General features: G+C 48.3%; 3 protein-coding genes across 6 annotated transcripts in view; all 3 read left to right on the forward strand.

The window, feature by feature from the left end:
- The window catches only part of LOC310701947 (butyrophilin subfamily 1 member A1-like), a 61,174-nt gene that overhangs the window by 33,632 nt on the left and 6,459 nt on the right, over positions 1-21,083 (forward strand). Inside the window, exons 1-4 of one of the 3 annotated variants that reach the window (XM_083493513.1) lie at positions 17,321-17,437; positions 17,686-17,828; positions 18,051-18,083; positions 19,640-19,669. The exons of 1 other annotated variant lie outside the window; for it this stretch is intronic. In XM_083493513.1, the coding sequence (XP_083349639.1) occupies positions 17,765-17,828; positions 18,051-18,083; positions 19,640-19,669 (127 nt within the window). In that variant the 5' untranslated portion in view covers positions 17,321-17,437; positions 17,686-17,764. Of the gene's footprint in view, positions 1-17,320; positions 17,438-17,685; positions 17,829-18,050; positions 18,084-19,639; positions 19,670-21,083 lie in introns of those variants that run through there. One more of the 3 variants, XM_083493514.1, reaches the window with a different exon arrangement.
- On the forward strand, positions 536-10,740 carry LOC310701603 (zinc finger protein RFP-like). Of its 2 annotated transcripts, XM_083492749.1 has the most exons (8): positions 536-2,839; positions 3,328-3,423; positions 3,830-4,060; positions 5,210-5,232; positions 6,214-6,332; positions 6,765-6,797; positions 8,079-8,108; positions 10,100-10,740. In XM_083492749.1, exons 1-8 carry the CDS (start codon positions 2,414-2,416, stop codon positions 10,615-10,617), a joined length of 1,476 nt encoding a protein of 491 aa, XP_083348875.1. In that variant the 5' UTR covers positions 536-2,413; the 3' UTR covers positions 10,618-10,740. The 2 variants fall into 2 exon arrangements, with proteins under 2 accessions (XP_083348875.1, XP_083348876.1); XM_083492750.1 differs by lacking the exon at positions 8,079-8,108.
- LOC310701487 (E3 ubiquitin-protein ligase TRIM11-like) overlaps positions 12,226-21,083 on the forward strand; it is a 67,041-nt gene continuing 58,183 nt past the window's right edge. Inside the window, exon 1 of the mRNA XM_083492433.1 lies at positions 12,226-12,735. Coding sequence (XP_083348559.1) covers positions 12,310-12,735 — 426 coding nt within the window. The 5' untranslated portion in view covers positions 12,226-12,309. The remainder of the gene's footprint in view (positions 12,736-21,083) is intronic.

The raw sequence follows: 21,083 nt of genomic DNA on the forward strand, positions 1-21,083 counted from the left end.
AAATATCTAAATGGTAAGTAATGAAATTTAGGTCAGAAGCTCCTAACTTCACTTATAAGATAAAGATGACTGAAGGTGGGGGCTGAGTGTGGAGGAAGCTTTTGAGGCCATTCTTTGTGTGCTTCCTCCTCAAGAGGCCCAGAGGGTGGCAACACAAGAATGGGCCTTTTCTGCAGTGTCTCCCCTCCTCCTGCAAGAGTCTGGGAGGGCAAGAGTTAACACCCCCCTGCCCTTAAGGAGAGTCCATATGTACATGTTTAATAGTTTAATAAATTGTTCTGTGCACACTTATGTTCAGCAAGATGGGAACATGAGCAAAATTGTTTAATGTGGCAAGCGAGGGAGCCATATGCATTATGACTCAGGAGCCGAACTCTACACGTTCTCAGGAGCCTTGTTCTCTGGAGAGACCCTCCTCCCTTTCTTTTGTCTGAGGGGAAATAAAACCGACCTCATTATCTCCTGAGGGGACTAAATCTGCCTTTCGGGCCCAGCAGGAGTTTCTCTCCAGACCAGAGTGACTGACATAAAAAACATGTTGGGCAGTTTCCCAAGGGCCCTTTGAGAGGATTCATTCCAGTCAAAATCAGCAGAAATAACAGAACAAAAATGGGTTGCTCTTGCTTTGCATTTTCTTTCCTTTCCCCAGAATTCCCTCTGGAGCTTACTTCTTCCAGAGACATTCACACTTTTAACAGTCCCAATAAATAATATTTTCCTCACCTTCAAACTTGTTTTCCTTTTGAGATGTCTAATTTGGCAGAGGATGAGACTCTTAATCCCAGGGTTGTGGGTCTGAGCCCCACGTTGGACAAATGTTTCCTGCATTGCAGGGGTTGGGACTAGATGACCCTCAGGACCCCTTGCAACTCTGCAATTCTAGGAAACCTTCCTCCCCCCACAATATCTTATGCAGCTGTTAAAATGCATGCATTATTGGATTAATGGAAGACTAAAAAATGAACCCCTTCCCCCACATCAGGCAGGATAACTGGGGGAGGCAGTGGGAGACAGGAGTGCCTGGCGTGCTCTGGTCTAGGGGGTCATGAAGAGTTGGACACGACTAAACAACAACAACAACAAAAATGAACCCCTTCATCCACGTCAGGCAGGATAGCTCCTTGCTCTGGAGACCTCAGATGGGAAGAAAATGAAAAAGAAATTGAGCAGGGCGTCATCTTCAAATGCCCTCTGCAAATACAGCCTCGCCATCTCCACACGTCAGAAGTAAACCTTATTGCATTGAGTGGGGCTTCTGCCCAGTTAAAGGTGTTTAGAGTTGATGCATTAACGTTCCTTATTTACAGGCTGGATTCTGTCTATTGGGGGCATCAAATGGGGTGTCCTCTGGATAATGCTGGACTCCAACTTGCCTCTGACCCATCCAGCATGGCCAGGGGACACAGAGGATAGGAGTTGCAGTCCGGCAGCTTCCAGAAGGGGCTCCATGGCCTGTGCTGCCCCATACATTACGCAGGGCACCTTCTCTGTGTTCCTGAGCCCGACCTCAAATATACAGTGCTACCCCCACAGTGGCGGAGCAACAAGCTGCAGCCCCCGGAGCGGAGAACAGGCTGGGGCGTGGCTTGCGTCCCGGGGTTGCGCAGTGTGCGGCGCAGGCCCCGCGCATCCCAGGGGAGCAGCCGCGATGGTACCCTTTCCCTAAATGGTACCTGGAATGGCACACCCCCGCCCCCCCTTCGTACCCCGGTGCTCCCCCAAGGAGGGTCATTTTGGCAGCAGGTGCATTTGATTTTTCTCCTGGGATACTAAGAGCTAGAACAACACATGCCTGTGGAATTGTCCTCTCTGAGAGATCTGGTAGGACTCTCTCAAAGATCTGGCAGCCTGCTCTTCTTTCCCTGCGTTTTCCACAGGGTGGTGGCACATGATGGAATAAAGACACCTTCCCCCCCACCTACCTGAGGGCTGCCTCCCCTTCCTCCATCCCCTACATGATGTTGGCCTCGTTTGTGTGTCATTTAGTAGAGAGATAACACAAAAGTAACATTAAAGAAATAACATTAGTACAGAGGCGGTGAACACAATTATAATATCTCACTGTGGCTGGAAAAGGAAGCAACACAGCAGACTATGCCGTGGTTTTGAGCATCACAGGGAGCAATGCAGGGGGGCAGACAAGGGGGGATCCTTTACTGATAGCAAATATCTATTCCCTTATTGATACAGAGGAAAAGAAACCTTTATTCAACTCAAAATTCTTATAACACAATCAAAAAGCATTTGCTACTCCTTGAGAAAACATTCAGCAACTGCAAAGACCTGGGGACATTAAAAAATAAAAATAAAATAAAGATCACGTGCTCACTGAGTCATTTCCAGGAAGGGAAACTCCCAGTGCCTGAAAACGGAGAAAGTGAAACTTAACTCGGATCTTCGGTGCGAGGGAGCCATGGCTGCTTTTGAGGGTCACATCCAGCGTCTCCGTGATGAAGCCACTTGCTCCATCTGCCTGGATTACTTCAAGGATCCAGTGACCATCCCAGAGTGCGGGCACAACTTCTGCCGATCCTGCCTGATCCAGTGCTGGGGGGAATCGGAGGCAGAGGCTTCCTGCCCTCAGTGCAGAGAAAGAGTCCAGAGAAGGAGCCTCATCCCCAACAGGCAATTGGCTAATATGGTAGAAATAGCCAAGAATCTCAGCCTTCAGGAGGGAAAGGAAGAAGGAGGGAAAGGGAGAGTCTGTGAGAAGCACCAGGAGCCCCTGAAACTCTTTTGTAAGGAGGATGAAGCCCCCATTTGTGTGGTTTGTGACAAATCAAAGGAGCACAAACACCACGAGGTGATTCCTGTGGAGGAGGCTTTCCAGGAATACAAGGTAGGAGATCCCTGGATCTGGAGGGGGAGAAATACCTGTGGATTCTACTTGGGAGGTTTTCTTTTTACTTCTCAGGTCCAAAGTAGGCATGGCATGGATTCATCCTTGTTTATTATGTAAAAAGCAGCCAAGGGGAAGCCTGAGGACTCCTGGGATGACTCAGAAGGAGGAGTCACAGTCTTTCTCTCTTCCAAGGGGACAAAGGGATCTCCCTTGATATCCCTGAGAAGCATCTGCAAAGACTAGATCAAAGTCTGTAAGCAAGGGGTGACCTAACTGGGTCCCTGAGCCCCACAGGGCTGGCACAGAAAAAAGGTAGCTGGTCCAGGGAGCCAAGACCCAAAAAGGTTGAAAACCTCTGGACTTTGATTTCCTCGAATAAACTACTCTGCTATTATAACAAGACCACTGGGCGCAAGAAGCCAGCATACTATTCACCTCCTCTCTGTGTGTCTCAATCAGACCTGAGTTTTTCCTTTTCTCTTTAGGGAGAGATCTGTCGCCGCCTGGAGATTCTGAGAAAAGAGAGAGAGGAAATTCTGGCCCATCAAGCAGCCCTGGACAAGGAATGCAAAGACCTCCTGGTAAGTGTCTCTATTGTTACTAGTGAGGGAAGAAGCACTTGAAGAGTCGAGTCAGGACTGAGGAGGGATGGGGAAATCTGCCCATTTCAACTTCTCCCCATTTCTCCTTTTTCCATATCAGTCTGTTTATTAACTCTGGTTATGCCATGCTCCAAAGCATGCAGGGAACATCCATGGCTAGAACAAATGCTCCTTCCTTTAGGCTGTATCCCTCTGCAAAACAGAAGTCAACAGAAAGTCAATGAAGAGGGCTGCCCCTCAAAATAAAGGTTTACTTCTTTAGCCACTGGAGGTTTAAAGTCTATGAAAAATCAAAAGTGTCGTCCCTGTGGAATTCTCACTATTCTCTTCCTGATGTTTTGAAGGCTGATCACCTTCCACACTCAGACCTCCTCTTTTCTTGCAGAAATTAACAGAAACGGAGAGGCTGAAGACTGTGGAGAAGTTCAGAGAACTGCGCCAGTTCATGGAAGAACAAGAAAAACGTCTGTTGACACATGTGGAAGAGGTGGAGAAGGAGATTGCAGGGAGAAGGGATGAGCAGCTGGCCAGACTCTCCAGGAAACTCTCCTCTCTTGAGAGGATCATCCAGGAGATGGAGGAGAAGAGTCAGCAGCCAGCGAGTGAACTCCTGCAGGTAAGATGGTGGCAGGAACAACCAGAGGATCCAGGAAAAGGCTGCCTCCAATCCTTCATGTGCCGCTTTCATGTATGCAAGGAGTGCAGGGGCTGAGATGATGGAGCCTCTGGTCAGGTTTGTAATGGACAGGAAGACCCAAGAGAACTGGGATGCTTAACTCAACTGAATGCAGACTAGAGATTCGTCTGTGTTCTTGATGGAACGGGAGTTGATCTTCTGCTCTTTGCTGATGCCTTGTCTCCGAACGCCTTTCAGCTGTGGGGGGCTTCATCTAGGATGCGTTCAGGCCTCCTTCCGACATGAGCCGGTCTCTTGACCAAGTTTCTCTTCCCGTTCCCTCCATGATTTCTGGGTTGATCCCCTTCCCCATGGATCGGTCCAAAATGGTGCTCAGTCCCAGTGACCAAAGAGCAAGACAGAGGGACTCATCCAGACTGCTGCTTGTCCCACCCCTTTCCTCCAGGAAAACCCACTGTTTACTGCTGAATTAGAGCAAACCCCAGCCAGGTTTTCTCCGGATTGATGTTTGCTTTGATGTTGCACCAAGGAGCAGGTTTTTTCTGAGGGAAAGCGGGAGGGCAAAGGCAAAACCACTTGGACTCATGTTTTCTGGGCACAGGAAAGAGAGAAGTGTGGGTGAGCCCAAAGAAACACTGAGCTGTTTTTTTACCCCTTTGGAGGCATTTTATGCCTCAGGTGCTTTTCTAATTTCCAGGTGGAAAATAGAATTTGAAATTTGGGGACTGGGCCCGTGCCCTGGCAGGATTATCCTGTAGGCTTACTTACATCTGAATTGCACAATGCAAACTGGATTAAAGTTATTATAATCTAAGACTAGAGATGGTGTGAATTGTCTCTTGAACCCACAAATGTGAAATTTTCCTAAAATGCTGGTGGGTTTCATAAGGATTTTAAACAAAAATGGCAAACTGATGTGGAAATGTGGAGATCTTGAAATCAGAACAGTTAATAATTTCAGACTGGAAAAATAAAAGCTACGAGAAACCCAAACTGGCTGATTCCGCTATCCCTACCCAAAACCTTGGCATGTGCCAGGCAGACTGACATCTGGGGGCCAGGGTCTGAGGGGGTTTTCCTAGTGTGGCCTGTGGTGTGCAGTGAATTCCCTTCTCCTTTTCCCTCTAGGATGTGAGAAGGACCTTGGAGAGGTAAGTGGATCTGGCTCATTTCCATTAGCATCACTCTTTGAAGCTGAGATGCAAGAACCTCAGACATGGCCCTCCAGGGGCTGCAGGGGGGAGACTGTGGGACTCACTCCCTGCAGCACCTCACAGGTAAAAGTAGAGCCCCCTCTTCTGAACTTGTAGCCCCCAATTCTCCCTCCAAGGATCAAGGTCAACTGCCTCCTCCCTCCCTCCCCACATCACTTCACACAGGGATGGGGGCTCTTTTCTTTCTCTTGCACTTTCTGTTCATGGACTTTTTGATAATTGCAAACATCTTAAGAGAAAGTGCCAAATATACTTGGGAAGAGCTTAGGATATACAAATAGATTTCAATGTCCAGCTAGAAGCCCCCCAACTCTGGTAACAGCCCCTTTGAGGCACAGAAGGAGGGAAAGTCTGTTGGTCTAGAATAGGTGGGTTCTTTTTCTTGGGAGCGTTTCCAGCGTGAGAGGCTGAAGGTGGTCTTGAGTGGGGGGTGAAAGTCCGGTTGTTTCCTGCCTCTGGAGGGAGAGTCCCATGGGGCATGGAGTTGTGCCCTTCCTGGGTGAGAGAGGGGGTGCAGGGAGGGTGGAGGTTGTTTTCCTTGACCTCTTGGCAGCTTGAGACATCACTCACATCTTCAGGAGAAGCTCAGGGAGGGAGGGATTGCAGGCATTCCACCTCAGGGGTTTGGTTCTTCCGTCCTGGGACCTTCCCAGAAAGTTGTTAGGGGGCAGCGTCATTGGAAGCCATGGGGGCCCTCCGGTGGTGTCGCTTGGGGTTACATCCTGTCTCTTGTGCTGTTTAGCATCCTTACGAAGCCACTGACAGCTGTCCTCAGGGGTTTTGGACTGAGGTCTCATCTGTGGTGGAAATAAACCTGTTGGGGGAAAAATTCCACTTTGTTCATTTTATTGAGATCTCCTGCAATAATTAGGGAGATGGGGCCACAATGGGGCCATTCATTGTTTTTCTTTTCACCAGGTATGAGGAAAGAGAGAGTCCAGAGAAGCCACTGGCTTTCCCTCCAGAGCTAAGGAACAGAATCTTGGAATCCTGTGATCTGAATCACCTTGTGGAGGATACAATGAAACAATGGGAAGGTAATGAAAAATGGCTCCCAGGATTTTACACTGGGAGTTCTGTTACTTCTTCAGAACTGAACATGCCAGGCTCTTACTGCATGGAATTGAGTAACCCCAGGATACCTTCCTTCTTGGTGCTCCAGCCTTCATTTCCTGTCCCCCCCAGAATGGCCCATGTATATTGTGAGGCTGGATCCTGTAAAGAAAGCCTGAACCAGAGTGTAGAGCAAAGTCAAGATTTTTTTCTCCCATGTGCATGTTATATGGAACCTCCTTTTCCTTTTGGTTCCTTACCAGTCTACACAATCTGGGGTTGTCCTTTTGGAGGTTCTCCTCCACTAAATGGAGTCAATTTAAGGATGCCACGTTATGTAGTGTTACTTTTGTATGGAGATTTATTTCAGGTGGAAGAGTGTTGCCCTTACACTTTACATCTTTTTGCTTCCTCAGTTGCTGTGTTATACAGAAAACAGCTTCAGAAAGGTAAATTTCCAGGGGAGGAACAATTTCACAGGAGGGATGGGGACTGATATTTCATGGGTGTTGAACCGTCTGCTCTGCAGACTTTGGGACCCCCATCAATGGCGTCACTCTGGGTAACAGTCCTCTAGTGGTGTTTGGGTTCTTTGTCTGTCCCATGAATGAACTGGGCAGGAGGTTGAAGGCTTGGACTTGGGGCAGAGCTTGTCCCTGAGAAGAACCTGCACACCAGTCGTCAGTTCCTTTCCTGCCTATAGACTATTATCCTGGTTTCTCCCTTAATGTTATAGATTTTGCTTTCTTTCATAAAATTTATATACTGCTTGATTGTGGGGAAAAGCCTCAGAGCCTTACGATATATTACAAAAGCCCTTAGGGAGGATCCTGCAGAGTCAGTCCAATGTCCATCTTGTCGAGTTCTCATTTATAAGGAATCTCCCTTGCACTTTGTTTTCCCTCCATGCAATCTGGAGAGGTTCTTTTGGGGCTTCTCTTGATTTGATTGGATTTCCCCCTCGTGAAGTGTGTTAAAAGGGGCACCCGCAAGCACCCAGTCCCTCCTCCACCTCCTGCCAGGCTGGTCTCCCAGCAGCAGAGCCAAGGCCTGAGCTGCCTCTTCCTCAGAGTTTCAACCTCACCAGCCATTTCTCGTGCTTCAGCCATCCCCATCTCCTCAGAGTTCCCACTCTTCTTATGAGATCAGCCCCATTCCATGAGGGAGGACTTCCCATTGCACAAGACCCTTGGAAGTACATGACAAAGCTCTGCAGCTTCTTCCACTGCAATTTGGTTTGTCAGCATACTTGGAAATTCCAGTTTCAACAGCTTTTCCCCACCAGTTTACTTGGGGCAGATGTTAAACCTTTCTTCATCCATCCAGTTCAGATCCCCATTTCATTTGTGGATTTTGAATGATTGTATTCCCCCATTTTCTAGTAAGGTTTACCATTTCTGATTTTCCCATGGAATTATGGAATAACAGAGTTTGAAAGGACCCCAAGGATTATCTAGTCCAGCCCCCTGCAATGCAGGAATTGCAACTAAACACGTTAGTTGTTTTAATTCCTTAGGCCTAGTGATATTACATTCTCAAGAATAATCTTTTGGAGAATATTTAACATCACTACTTAGTCCTACAGTTGTCATCTTTGCATGATTTAACCTTTTGCTTGAAATAAGGAAACATCAGATGCTATGATATGGTGATGTTTTGTAAAAAATATTTTTGTTTTGTTTTTAGCTACTGCATTGTAGCCTGTTAAGCCTGTCTTTTTGCTTCCTCAGATGTTCTATCATTCAGAAATCTTCAGAAAGGTAAATTTCACATGGAGACCCCAATTCACAGGAGGCGGGACTAGTATTTCATGTGGGTCAAGAGTCTCTTGAGAACCAGTGTGGTGTAGTGGTTAAGAGCGGTAGTCTCGTAATCTGGGGAACCGGGTTCGCGTCTCCGCTCCTCCACATGCAGCTGCTGGGTGACCTTGGGCCAGTCACACTTCTCTGAAGTCTCTCAGCCCCACTCACCTCACAGAGTGTTTGTTGTGGGGGAGGAAGGGAAAGGAGAATGTTAGCCGCTTTGAGACTCCTTAGGGTAGTGATAAAGCGGGATATCAAATCCAAACTCTTCTTCTTCTTCTGTACAGCTTGATTCTAGCCCCTGCTGTTTGTATCACAAAGGCAGAGAGGGTGGACTTGAAGATGCAAAGGGGGGGGGGGGACTGCCCAGAAGGATTCATTCCTGCCTAGAGAGAGTTGGGTTGCTTTTGCATGTGACCTTTTTCAGGACTGGTTGCTTCATGTCCTCTTTTTCTCAGACAGGTCCTCTACTTTCATGATTAAAATTTCTCTCCTGGGCGGATTTTTAAAATTTTAAAATTTGGCAAAATGTCTGAAGTTGTTTGGTTTGGTTTACAGTAACCCATGAAAAGATTCTAGTGCATTAGACTCATATATAAGGCACCCAGCTAAGCTAGCCTAGAGCAGAGAATCGCAACAGAGCAGCATCTTCAGCTAGCCACATCCTGTATAAAACCCTTCTTTTGTGGCTGAACTACAAGGACGCTGGCTCAGCTACAAGATCTTGGCGAAGGAGTCTGGGAGGGCGAGAGTTAACACCCCCCGCCCTTAAGGAGTGTCCATATGTACATGTTTAACAGTTTAATAAATTGTTCTGTGCACACTTGCGTTCACAAAGATGTGAACACGAGCCCAAATACTTGAAAGTGGCAAGTGAGGGAGCAATTTGTATTATTATTATTATTATTATTATTATTATTTGGTTGTTGAAAGTTAAGAACATTGCTACTAGCAGTATATCACAGCTTTGAAAGCCTACAAAGAGTAGGGGTATTTAAAATGAGTGTTGTCATAGCGATCCATGGTTAAGAGTAGAAGTTGGCAAATGTGTCCTCTTTTTTGCTCTTCAAAATAACAGCAGCTCTACACTTGCTTGTCATGACTGTCCAAGCCCCTAACTGGTAATCCTTTTGAGCTATTCCCCCTTTCCCCCAGGGAACTAGTCTTATGGTGTATATTAAATCCAAGAGAGAAGCATGGAATAAGCAGTCCTTTGTAAAATTGCCCTGCTACCTGCCTCCTCTTCCCTGGCGGCAAGGCCTAAACTTCCAAGATGGTGGGGAGGAAGGCAAGGAGAGACCAAGTGGGTGAGAGAGATGGAGAGCAGGAATAAACAGGCTCCCCACTTAATGCGATTTTCACTTGTGGGCACGAGGGCCCAGAATGTGACCCCCGTGAAAGTGAGGAGCAGCCTATATGTGGTTTTATGTTGTATTTTTATGCTGTGAACCACCCTGAGACCTATGGATGAAGGGCAGTAGGCAAATATGATTATACTATTATTATTATTATTATTATTATTATTATTATTATTATTACAGGGGGGTCCTCATCCCCCACCCCAACCAGAGGTCCCCAAAGGCCAATTCCCACAGAGATTGTCAGAGGAAAGCAGCTTCTCTCCTCTCCTGCCTCCTCCAATTCTCCTCTCTTTCCCCTTAGATAACACAGAAGAGATGAGTAAAAGGTTTCCTGGGTGGTTTTTCCCCTTAGAAAATGCCTGGGTTGAGAGGAGGGCAGGCACAATACACATCGGATATAAGAAAGTGAAGGGAACTGATTTAAAAACCAACAAGGAAGATATTTATTCTGAGGAGTCTGCAAGGAGGACTCTTAGCAGGGAAAGGGAATCTGGTTTTTTTGGGTGTTTTTTATTTATCAGGATGTCCGTTTCTGTCTCTCGGCTGACTCTGCCTAATCTTCCCTTTCCCTCATCTTCTCCCCAACAGCAAATGTCACTCTGGATCCAGACACAGCCCATCCTGAACTCATCCTGTCCGAGGATCGGAAAAGCGTGAGAAAGGGAAGCAAACCTCAAGCCCTGCCTGATAATCCTGAGAGATTCAGACGCTACTCTTGTGTGTTGGGACGTGAGGGGTTCACAAAAGGCAGACATTTCTGGGAAGTCACTGTGGAAAGTGGGGAATTGTGGGATGTGGGAGTTGCCAGGAAGTCTGTGGAGAGAAAGGACTATTTCAACTTCAGTCCTGAGGGAGGAATCTGGGCTGTGGAGAAGTGGGGAGGGGGCTACTTGGCCTGCAGTTCCCCTAATTCCTCTCTTCTGTCCCTGAGGGAGAAGCCCAGGAGGATCCAGGTGACTCTGGACTATGAAGGGGGATGTGTGTCTTTTTCTGACGCTGACTCAGGAGCCGAACTCTACACGTTCTCAGGAGCCTCGTTCTCTGGAGAGACCCTTCTCCCTTTCTTTTGCCTGTGGAGAAATGAAACCCACCTCAGTATCTCCTGAGGAGACTAAATCTGCCTCTCAGGCCCAGCATTTTCTTTCCTTTTCCCAGAATTCCCTCTGCAGCTCACTTCCTAGAGAGACAGTCACACTTTCAGGAGTCCTAATAAATTTTCTCACCTACAATCTTCTTTTCTATTTGAGATGTCTGATTTGGCAGAGGACGAGACTCTCAATCCCACGGTTGTGGGTCTGAGCCCCACGTTGGGCAAATGTTTCCTGCACTGCAGGGGGTGGGACCAGATGACCCTCAGGGCCCCTCACAACTCTGCAATTCTAGGAAACCTTCCTCCCCCCACAATATCTTATGCAGCTATGAAAATGCATAAATTATTGGATTTATAGATGACTAAAAAATGAACTCCTTCACCCACGTCAGGCAGGATAGCTCCTTGCTCTAGAGACCTCAGACAGGAAGAAAAAGAAATTGAACAGGCCATCATCTTCAAATGCCCTCTGCAAATACAGCCTCGCCATCCCCACACGTTGTCAGAAGTAAACCTTATTGCATTGAGTGGGGCTTCTGCTCAGTTAAATGTGTTTTGAGTGGATGCATTAACGTTCCTTATTCACAGGCTGGATTCTGTCTATCGGGGGCATCAAATGGGGTGTCCTCTGGATAATGCTGGACTCCAACTCCCCTCTGACCCATCCAGCATGGCCAGGGGTCAGAGAGGATGGGAGTTGCAGTCTGGCAGCTTCTGGAAGGGGCTCCATGGCCTGTGCTGCCCCGTGCATTTTGCAGGAAACATTCCCTTTGCTCCTCAGCTCCACCTCAAATATACAGTGCTACCCCCACAGTGGCGGAGCAACAAGCTGCAGCCCCCGGAGCGGAGAACAGGCTGGGGCGTGGCTTGCGTCCCGGGGTTGCGCAGTGTGCGGCGCAGGCCCCGCGCATCCTAGGGGAGCAGCCGCGATGGTACCCTTTCCCTAAAGGGTACCTGGAATGGCACCCCCACCCCCCTTCGTACCCCGGTGCTCCCTCAAGGAGGGTCATTTTGGCAGCAGGTGCATTTTATTTTTCTCCTGGGATACTAAGAGCTAGAACAACACATGCCTGTGGAATTGACCTCTCTGAGAGACTGGTAGGATTCTCTCAAAGATCTGGCAGCCTGCTCTCCTTTCCCTGTGTTTTCCACAGGGTGGTGGCACATGATGGAATAAAGACACCTTCCCCCCCCCACCTGCCTGAGCGCCACCTCCCCTTCCTCCATCCCCTACATGATGTTGGCCTCGTTTGTGTGTCATCATAAAACTTACATTTAGTAGGGAGACAACATAAAAGTAACATTAAAGAAATAACATTAGTACAGAGGCGGTGAACACAATTGTAATATCTCACAGTGGCTGGAAAAGGAAGCAACACAGCGGACTATGCCGTGGTTTTGAGCATCACAGGGTGCAATGCAGGGGGGCAGACAAGTGGGGATCCTTTACTGATAGCAAATATCTATTCCCTTATTGATACAGAGGAAAAGAAACCTTTGTTCAACTCAAAATTCTTATAACACAATCAAAAAGCATTCGCTGCTCCTTGAGAAAACATTCAGGAACTGCAAAGCACTGGAGACATATTAGTTTTAAAAAATAAAATAAGGAGCACGTGATCACTGAGTCATTTCCAGGAAGGGAAACTCCCAGTGCCTGAAAACGGAGAAAGTGAAACTTAACTCGGATCTTCGGTGCGAGGGAGCCATGGCTGCTTTTGAGGGTCACATCCAGCGTCTCCGTGATGAAGCCACTTGCTCCATCTGCCTGGATTACTTCAAGGATCCAGTGACCATCCCAGAGTGCGGGCACAACTTCTGCCGATCCTGCCTGATCCAGTGCTGGGGGGAATCGGAGGCAGAGGCTTCCTGCCCTCAGTGCAGAGAAAGAGTCCAGAGAAGGAGCCTCATCCCCAACAGGCAATTGGCTAATATGGTAGAAATAGCCAAGAATCTCAGCCTTCAGGAGGGAAAGGAAGAAGGAGGGAAAGGGAGAGTCTGTGAGAAGCACCAGGAGCCCCTGAAACTCTTTTGTAAGGAGGATGAAGCCCCCATTTGTGTGGTTTGTGACAAATCAAAGGAGCACAAACATCACGAGGTGATTCCTGTGGAGGAGGCTTTGGAGGAATACAAGGTAGGAGATCCCTGGATCTTGAGGGGGAGAAATACCTGTGGATTCTACTTGGGAGGTTTTCTTTTTACTTCTCAGGTCCAAAGTAGGCATGGCATGGATTCATCCTTGTTTATTATGTAAAAAGCAGCCAAGGGGAAGCCTGGGGGCTCCTGGGATGACTCAGAAGAAGGAGTCACAGTCTTTCTCTCTTCCAAGGGGACAAAGGGATCTCCCTTGATATCCCTGAGAAGCATCTGCAAAGACTAGATCAAAGTCTGTAAGCAAGGGGTGACCTAACTGGGTCCCTGAGCCCCACAGGGCTGGCACAGAAAAAAGGTAGCTGGTCCAGGGAGTCCTGGAAACAAAAAGATTGAAAACCTCTGGACTTTTATTTCCTCGAATAAACTACTCTGCTATTATAGCAAGACCACTGGGCGCAAGAAGCCAGCATACTATTCACCTCCTCTCTCTGTGTCTCAATCAAACCTACGTTTCCCTTTTTCTCTTCAGGGAGAGATCTGTCGCCGCCTGGAGATTCTGAGGAAAGAGAGAGAGGAAATTCTGGCCCATCAAGCAGCCCTGAACAAGGAAAGCAAAGACCTCCTGGTAAGTGTCTCTATTCTTACTAGGGAGGGAACAAGCACTTGAAGAGTCGAGTCAGGACTGAGGAGGGATGGGGAAATCTGCCCATTTCAACTTCTCCCCATTTCTCCTTTTTCCATATCAGTCTGTTTATTAACTCTGGTTATGCCATGCCCCAAAACATGCAGGGAACATCCATGGCTAGAAAAAATGCTCCTTCCTTTAGGCTGTATCCCTCTGCAAAACAGAAGTCAACAGAAAGTCAATGAAGAGGGCTGCCCCTCAAAATAAAGGTTTACTTCTTTAGTAACTGGAGATTTCATGTCTATGAAAAATCAGAAGTGTCGTCCCTGTAGAACTCTCACAATTCTCTTCCTCATGTTTTGAAGGCTGATCACCTTCCACACTCAGACCTCCTCTTTTCTTGCAGAAATTAACAGAAACTGAGAGGCTGAAGACTATGGAGAAGTTCAGAGAACTGCGCCACTTCCTGGAAGAACAAGAAAAACGTCTGCTGACCCACGTGGAAGAGGTGGAGAAGGAGATTGCAGGGAGAAGGGATGAGCAGCTGGCCAGACTCTCCAGGAAACTCTCCTCGAGAGGATCATCCAGGAGATGGAGGAGAAGAGTCAGCAGCCAGCGAGTGAACTCCTGCAGGTAAGATGGTGGCAGGAACAGCCCAAGGCTCCAGGAGAAGGCTGCCCCTTTCATGTATGCAAGGAGTGCAGGGGCTGAGATGATGGAGCCTCTACTCAGGTTTGTAATGGACAGGAAGACCCAAGAGACCTGGGATGCTTAACTCACCTGAATGCAGACTAGAGATTCGTCTGTGTTCTTGATGGAACGGGAACTGATCTTCTCCTTTTTGCTGATGATTTGTCTCCGAATGCCTCTCAGCTGTGGGGGCTTTGTCTGGGATGCATTCAGGCCTCCTTCCGACATGAGCCAGTCTCTTGACCAAGCTTCTCTTCCCGTTCCCTCCACAACTTCTGGGTTGATCCCCTTCCCCATGGATACAGATTGGCCCAAAATGGTGCTCAGTCACAGTGACCAAAGAGCAAGACAGAGGAAGGAATCCAGACTGCTGCTTGTCCCACCCCTTTCCTCCAGGAAACCCCAGTGTTTACTGCTGAATTAGAGCAAAACTCAGCCAGGTTTTCTCCGGATTGACGTTTGCTTTGATGTTGCACCAAGGAGCAGGTTTTTCCTGAGGGAAAGCGGCAGGGCAAAGACAAAACCACTTGGACCTGTGTTTTCTGGGCACAGGAAAAGCAGAAGTGTGGGTGAGCCCAAGGAAAGACGGAATTGTTTTTTTACCCCTTTGGAGACATTTTATGCTGCAGGTGCTTTTTTTTACTTCCAGATGGAAAACATAATTTGAAATTTGTGGACTTCTATGGAAGACAGTTTGGGACAGTGCCCTGGCAGGATTATCCTGTAGGCTTACTTACATCTGAATTGCACAATGCAAACTGGATTAAAGTTTTTAAATTATAATCTAAGACTAGAGATGGTGTGAATTGTCTCTTGAACCCACAAATGTGAAATTTCCCTAAAATGCTGGTGGGTTTTCAAAAGGATTTTAAACAAAAATGGCAAGCTGATGTGGAAATGTGGAGATCTTGAAATCAGAACAATTAATAATTTCAGAATGGAAAAATAAAAGCTGTGAGAAACCAAAACTGGCTGATTCCGCCATCCCTACCCCAAACCTTGGCATGTGCCAGGCAGACTGACATCCGAGGGCCAGGGTCCGAGGTTCCTAGTGTGGCCTGTGGTGTGCAGTGAATTCCCTTCTCTTTTCCCCTCTAGGATGTGAGAAGGACCTTGCAGAGGTAAGTGGATCTGGCTCATTTCCATTAGCATCCCTCCATGAGGCCGGGATGCAAGAACCTCAGACATGGCCCTCCAGGGGCTGCAGGGGGGAGACTGGAGGACTCACTCCCTGCAGCACCTCACAGGTAAAAGTAGAGCCCCCTCTTCTGAACTTGTAGCCCCCCAATTCTCCCTCCAAGGTTCATGGTCAACTGCCTCCTCCCTCCCTCCCCACATCACTTCACAAAGGGATGGGGGCTCTTTTCGTTCTCTTGCACTTTCTGTCCATGGACTTTTTGGTAATTTCAAACATCTAGAAGAGAAAGTGCCAAAGATGCGTGGGAAGAGCTTAGGATGTACCAACACATTTCAATGTCCAAGTAGCATCTTGTCCAAGTAGCAGCCACCCAACTCTGGGCAGCTTTGGACATCACTCACCTCCTCTGGAGAAGCTCAGGGAGGGAGGGATTGCAGGCATTCCACCTCAGGGGTTTGGGTCTTAAGTCCTGGCACCTTCCCAGAAAGCTGTTAGGGGGCAGCATTTTTGGAAGCCATGGGAGCCCTCCGGTGGTGTCGCTTGGAGTTACATCTTGTCCCTTGTGCTGTTTAGCATCCTTAGGACAGTGTTTCCCAACCACTGTTCCGCGGCACACTAGTGTGCCGCGAGATGTTGCCTGGTGTGCCGCGGGAAAAATTAAAAAATTCGAAAGATTTTTTTAAGTCAAATTTTCGATTGGGGCGCCGTCACTAGATGACCCCTGGGGTTCCCTCCCTCCCTCCCGCTCTGCGCCTCCCTCCTCCTCCTCCTCCGGGGAGGCCCTTCCTGGCTCTCGGCCAAGGCTTGGCGGCTGCCACTCACTCACTCGCTCGCCCACCCGTCCCTCCATCCCTGCACCCGGCCTCTCCCCCTCCGTTGGGATCCGTAGTCCCCTCGCCCTTGGGCTCTGCGCCCGCACGGGGTGCGCGAACTACATTTCCCAGCATGGCCTGGCGGGCCGGGCGTTTTGTTTGAAGCGCTCTTCTCCCGGCCATGGAATGAGCGCAGCGGCAGCGGCAGCGGCCGGGCGGGCAGGGGCTCTTCCGCGCAGACCCCGCGCAGCCTGCCTGCGCCCCCGCGGAGATCGGGCGGCAGGATGGAGCCCGGGGATCCCTGCGGAGGCGGAGCGGCGGAGGCGGAGGCTGCCCCCCAGGTAGGGCTGCGTCGGGGGTTTTTTATTTTTGCAATGCTGCATCCGCGCCGGAGGGGACGCATCGGACCGCGGGGAGACCCCTTGGCGGGCGTGCAAGGCAATGCATGCGTGCAGGCGTTGCATGGAGTGCAGTGCAATGCAATGGCAACGCGGCGCCCTGCATGCATGCATGCAACTTCCACCGGCGCTCCGGACTTGGCAGGTGAGGGGGGTCCCCAGTGGGCGGCAGAGAGAGCCGGGAGGGTGAAGGGGAGCCGGGGGAGAGCAGCGCTGCTTCCCGAGCCGAGCCCGGGGGAAAACTTCGGCGTCGTTGCGCCGGGTGTTGGAAGCGGAGGCTGGCGGGGGCCCCTCACCTGCAAAACCTGGTCGCCTCTCATATATTTCGTGCATTGCATTCATCGCCCGCTTTCTCCTCCAAGGAGCTCCCAGGGGCGCGCGTGGTTCTCCCCGTGTTATCCTCGCAACAACAGCCCTGCGAGGTGGGTCAGGCGAGTGGCCCAAGGGAGCACCCAGGGATTGTCCTGGCCAGGTGGGGTGATTTGAACCCTGCTCTCTGCCCGGTCTTCGTCCTCATTTAGCCCCCACATGTGCATGACTGTGCATGACTGAGGTTTTCCCCCCTCGTCTTGGCTATGGTGTGAGTCTGTGCTGTTAATTAATGGGGTTCTGCCTTCGGAGAAGATGAGCCAGCCCTCAAGGAGGTGATTATGTAATTTGCTAGCAATTCATGTCCCTCCCGGCGTGACGCTATGCGCTGACGTCACGGGGCTGTAATGGTGGTGTGCCTCAAGATTTTTTTCATGAAACAAGTGTGCCTTTGCCCAAAAAAGGTTGGGAAACACTGCCTTAGGAAGCCACTTACCAGGGCTTGGAGGTGGGTGTCAAGAGATGAAGCTGAATCCTGAAAATTACCTGTTGGGAAATGAACTTCAACTTTGTCCATGTTATTGAGATCTCCTGCAATAATTTGGGAGGTAATACCACAATGGGACCATTCACTGTTTTTCTTTTCACCAGGTATGAGGAAAGAGAGAGTCCAGAGAAGCCACTGGCTTTCCCTTCAGAACTGAGGAATAGGATCTTCAAATCCTGTGATCTAAATCACCTTGTGGAGAATACAATGAAACAATGGAAAGGTACTGAAAACTGGCTGCCAGGATTTCACACTGGGAATTCTGTTACTTCTTCAGAACTGAACATGCCATCCTCTTACTGCATGGAATTGAGTAACCCCAGGATACCTTCCTTCTTGGTGCTCCAGCCTTCATTTCCTGTCCCCCAGAATGGCTTCTGTATATTGTGACGCTGGATCCTGTAAAGAAAGCCTGAACCAGAGTGTAGAGCAAAGTCAGGATTTTTTCCTCCCATGTGCATCTGTTTACAGTTATACGGAACCTCCTTTTCCTTGTGGTTCCCTGTCTGCACAATCTGGGGTTGTCCTTTTGGAGGTTCTCCTGCTCTGAATGGAGTCAAAGGGCATTAAGAAGCCCCCAGTCCAAGAATGTAGAGCCCAATTTCAGGGACAAAGTAAGCTTGCTCTATGATTGTTGAGTTTTAAATCTTTCGTTATTTTCATAGATTCTTCCTATGATTTTCTTCTTTTTAATTATTTTTTGTACAATTCAATTAATATTTAATAATTGTACTTGAATTTAAGGATGCCACATTATAAAATGTTAGTTTTGTATGGAGATTTATCTCAGGTGAAAGAGTGTTGCCCTTACACTTTATATCTTTTTGCTTCCTCAGTTGCTGTGTTATACAGAAAACAGCTTCAGAAAGGTAAATTTCCAGGGGAGGAACAATTTCACAGGAGGGATAGGGACTGATATTTCATGGGTGTTGAACCGTCTGTTCTGCAGACTTTGGGACCCCCATCAATGGCGTCACTCTGGGAAATGATCCTCTAGTGGTGTTTGGGTTCTTTGTCGGTCCCAAGAATGAACTGGGAGGGAGTTTGAAGGCTTGGGTTTGGGGGCAGAGCTTGTCTCTGCAAACAACCTGCACACCAGTCTGAATTAATTTTCCGCCAATAGACTATTATCTTGGTTTCCCCTTTAATTTTATAGATTTTGCTTTCTTTCATAAAATTTATATACTGCTTGATTGTGGGGAAAAGCCTCAGAGCCTTACAATATCTTACAAAAGCCCTTAAGGATATTTCTGACGGGTCAGTCCAGTGTCCATCTTGTTGAGTTCTCGAGTATAAGGAATCCCCTTTGCATTTTGTTTTCCCTCCACACAATCTGGAGAGGTTATTTTGGGGCTTCTCTAGATTTGCTTGGATTTCTCCCTTGTGAAGTGTGTTAAAAGGGGCACCCGCAAGCACCCAGTCCCTCTTCCACCTCCTGCCAGGCTGGTCTCCCAGCAGCAGAGCAAGGCCTGAGCCGCCTCTTCCTCAGAGTTTCAACCTCACCAGCCATTTCTCGTGCTACAGCCAATCCCCATCTCCACAGAGTTCCCCCAGTTCTTATGAGATCAGCCCCATTCCATGTGGGAGGACTTCCCATTGTACGAGTCCCTTGGAATTACAGGGTAAACCTCTGCCGATTCTTCCTCTGCAATTTGGTTTGTCAGCATACTTGGAAATTCCAGTTTCAACAGCTTTTCCCCGCCAGTTTACTTGGGGCAGATGTTAAACCTTTCTTCATCCATCCAGTTCAGATCCCCATTTCATTTGTGGATTTTGAATCATTGTATTCAGCCATTTCCTAGTATGGTTTACCATTTCTGATTTTCCCATGAAATCATGGAATAGCAGAGTCTGAAAGGATCCCAAGGATTATCTATTCCAGTCCCCTGCAATGCGGGAATTACAACTAAACACGTTAGTTGTTTTAATTCCTTAGGCCTAGTGATAATACATTCTCAAGAATAGTCTTTTGGAGAATATTTAACATCACTACTTAGGCCTACAGCTGTCGTCTTTGCATGATGTAATCTTTTGATTGAAATAAGGCAGGGGTCTGCAACCCATGGCTCCGGAGCCGCATGTGGCTCTTTTACACCTTTGCTGCGGCTCCGGGGCGGATACTAGCGAGGAGAGGAGGCGCATTGTGCGCCCCGACACTCCCCACTGTGGCGGGTGCTGTACTGGCTGTGACGTCGCATGGGGGCGGTGCGTGCGTTAGTCACGCACCGTCCCGACGTCACCTTCCCGGTTTTGCGGCTCCCAGTGTTTTTTTTCTTCGGAAACGGGTCCAAGTGGCTCTTTTTGTCTTAAAGGTTGCAGACCCCTGAAATAAGGAAACAACAGATGCTATGATGTTTTGTAAAAAAAAAAATATTTTTAAGCTATTGCATTGTAGCCTGTTAAGCCTGTCTTTTTGCTTCCTCAGATATTCAGTCATTCAGACATCTTCAGAGAGGTAAATTTCACATGGAGACCCCAATTCACAGGAGGGGGGGACTAGTGTTTCATGGGGGTCAAGAGTCTCTTGTACCACAAAGGCAGAGAGGGTGGACTTGAAGGTGCAGAAGTGGGGGAGAGAAACTCCCCAGAAGGATCAGCTGGAGGAGGGAAGAGTTTCATTCCTGCCTAGAGAGAGTTGGGTTGCTTTTCCATGTGACCTTTTTCAGGACTGGTTGCCACGTGTCCTCTTTTTGTAGGTCCTCTACATTCATGATTAAAATTTCTCCCCTAGGTGGATTCTTAAAATTAGAAAATTGGCAAATTGTCTCAAGTTATTTGGTTTGGTTTGCAGTAAACCATTTAAATTTTTCTAGTGCATTAGACTCAGATCTAAGGCACCCAGCTAAGCTAGCCTGGAGCAGAGAATCGCAACAGAGCAGCATCTTCAGCTAGCCACATCCTGTATAAAACCCTTGTCTTGTGGCTGAACTAAAAGGACGCTGGCTCAGCTACAAGATCTTGGAGAAGGAGTCTGGAAGGGCGAGAGTTAACATCCCCCTGCCCTTAAGGAGAGTCCATATGTACATGTTTAACAGTTTAATAAATTGTTCTGTGCACACTTGCGTTCACAAAGATGGGAACATGAGCCCAAATATTTTCATGTGGCAAGCGAGGGAGCAATTTGTATTATTATTATTATTATTCTTTGGTTGTTGAAAGTTCAGAACATTACTACTAGCAGTATATCACAGCTTCGAAAGCCTACAAAGAGTAGATGTCGTCATAGCGATCTATGGTTAAGAGTAGAAGTTGGCAAATGTGTCCTCTTTTTTGCTCTTCAAAATATGGCAACTCTACACTTGCCTATCATGACTGGTAACTTTTGAGTTACAGTGGTGCCTCGCAAGACGAAAAGTATCCATTCCGCGAGTCTCTTCGTCTTGCGGTTTTTTCGTCCTGCGAAGCAAGCCCATTAGCGGCTTAGCGGATTAGCGCTATTAGCGGCTTAGTGGTTTTAGCGGATCAGCTGATAAGCGGCTTAGCTGCTTAGCAGATCAGCTGATAAGTGGCTTAGCGGCTTAACGGATCAGCTGTTAAGCGGCTTAGCGGATCAGCTGATAAGCGGCTTAGCGATCAGCTGTTTAGCGGCTTAGCGGCTCAGCTGTTAAGCGGCTTAGCGGCTTAGCGGATCAGCTGATAAGCAGCTTAGCGGCTTGGGAAAAAGGGGGGGGAACCCCACAGGAACTCGCAAGACATTTTCGTCTTGCGAAGCAAGCCCATAGGAAATTCGTTTTGCGAAGCACCTCCAAAACGGAAAACCCCTTCGTCTAGCGGGTTTTCCGTCTTGCGAGGCATTCGTCTTGCGGGGCACCACTGTATTCCCCCTTTCCCCCAGGGAACTAGTCTTATGGTATATATTAAATCCAAAA

Source organism: Podarcis liolepis (genome assembly GCF_965112155.1).
Source record: "Podarcis liolepis genome assembly, chromosome: 2".
Lineage (NCBI taxonomy): Eukaryota > Metazoa > Chordata > Lepidosauria > Squamata > Lacertidae > Podarcis > Podarcis liolepis.

Excerpts from the sequence above, each read along its gene's own strand:
- LOC310701603 (XM_083492749.1), top strand. The coding sequence starts at position 2,414 with ATGGCTGCTTTTGAGGGTCACATCCAGCGTCTCCGTGATGAAGCCACT. Across the intron at positions 5,233-6,213 it reads GTGAGAAGGACCTTGGAGAG|GTATGAGGAAAGAGAGAGTC; the intron begins GTAAGTGGATCT and ends TCTTTTCACCAG. Across the intron at positions 6,798-8,078 it reads CAGAAAACAGCTTCAGAAAG|ATGTTCTATCATTCAGAAAT; the intron begins GTAAATTTCCAG and ends TTGCTTCCTCAG.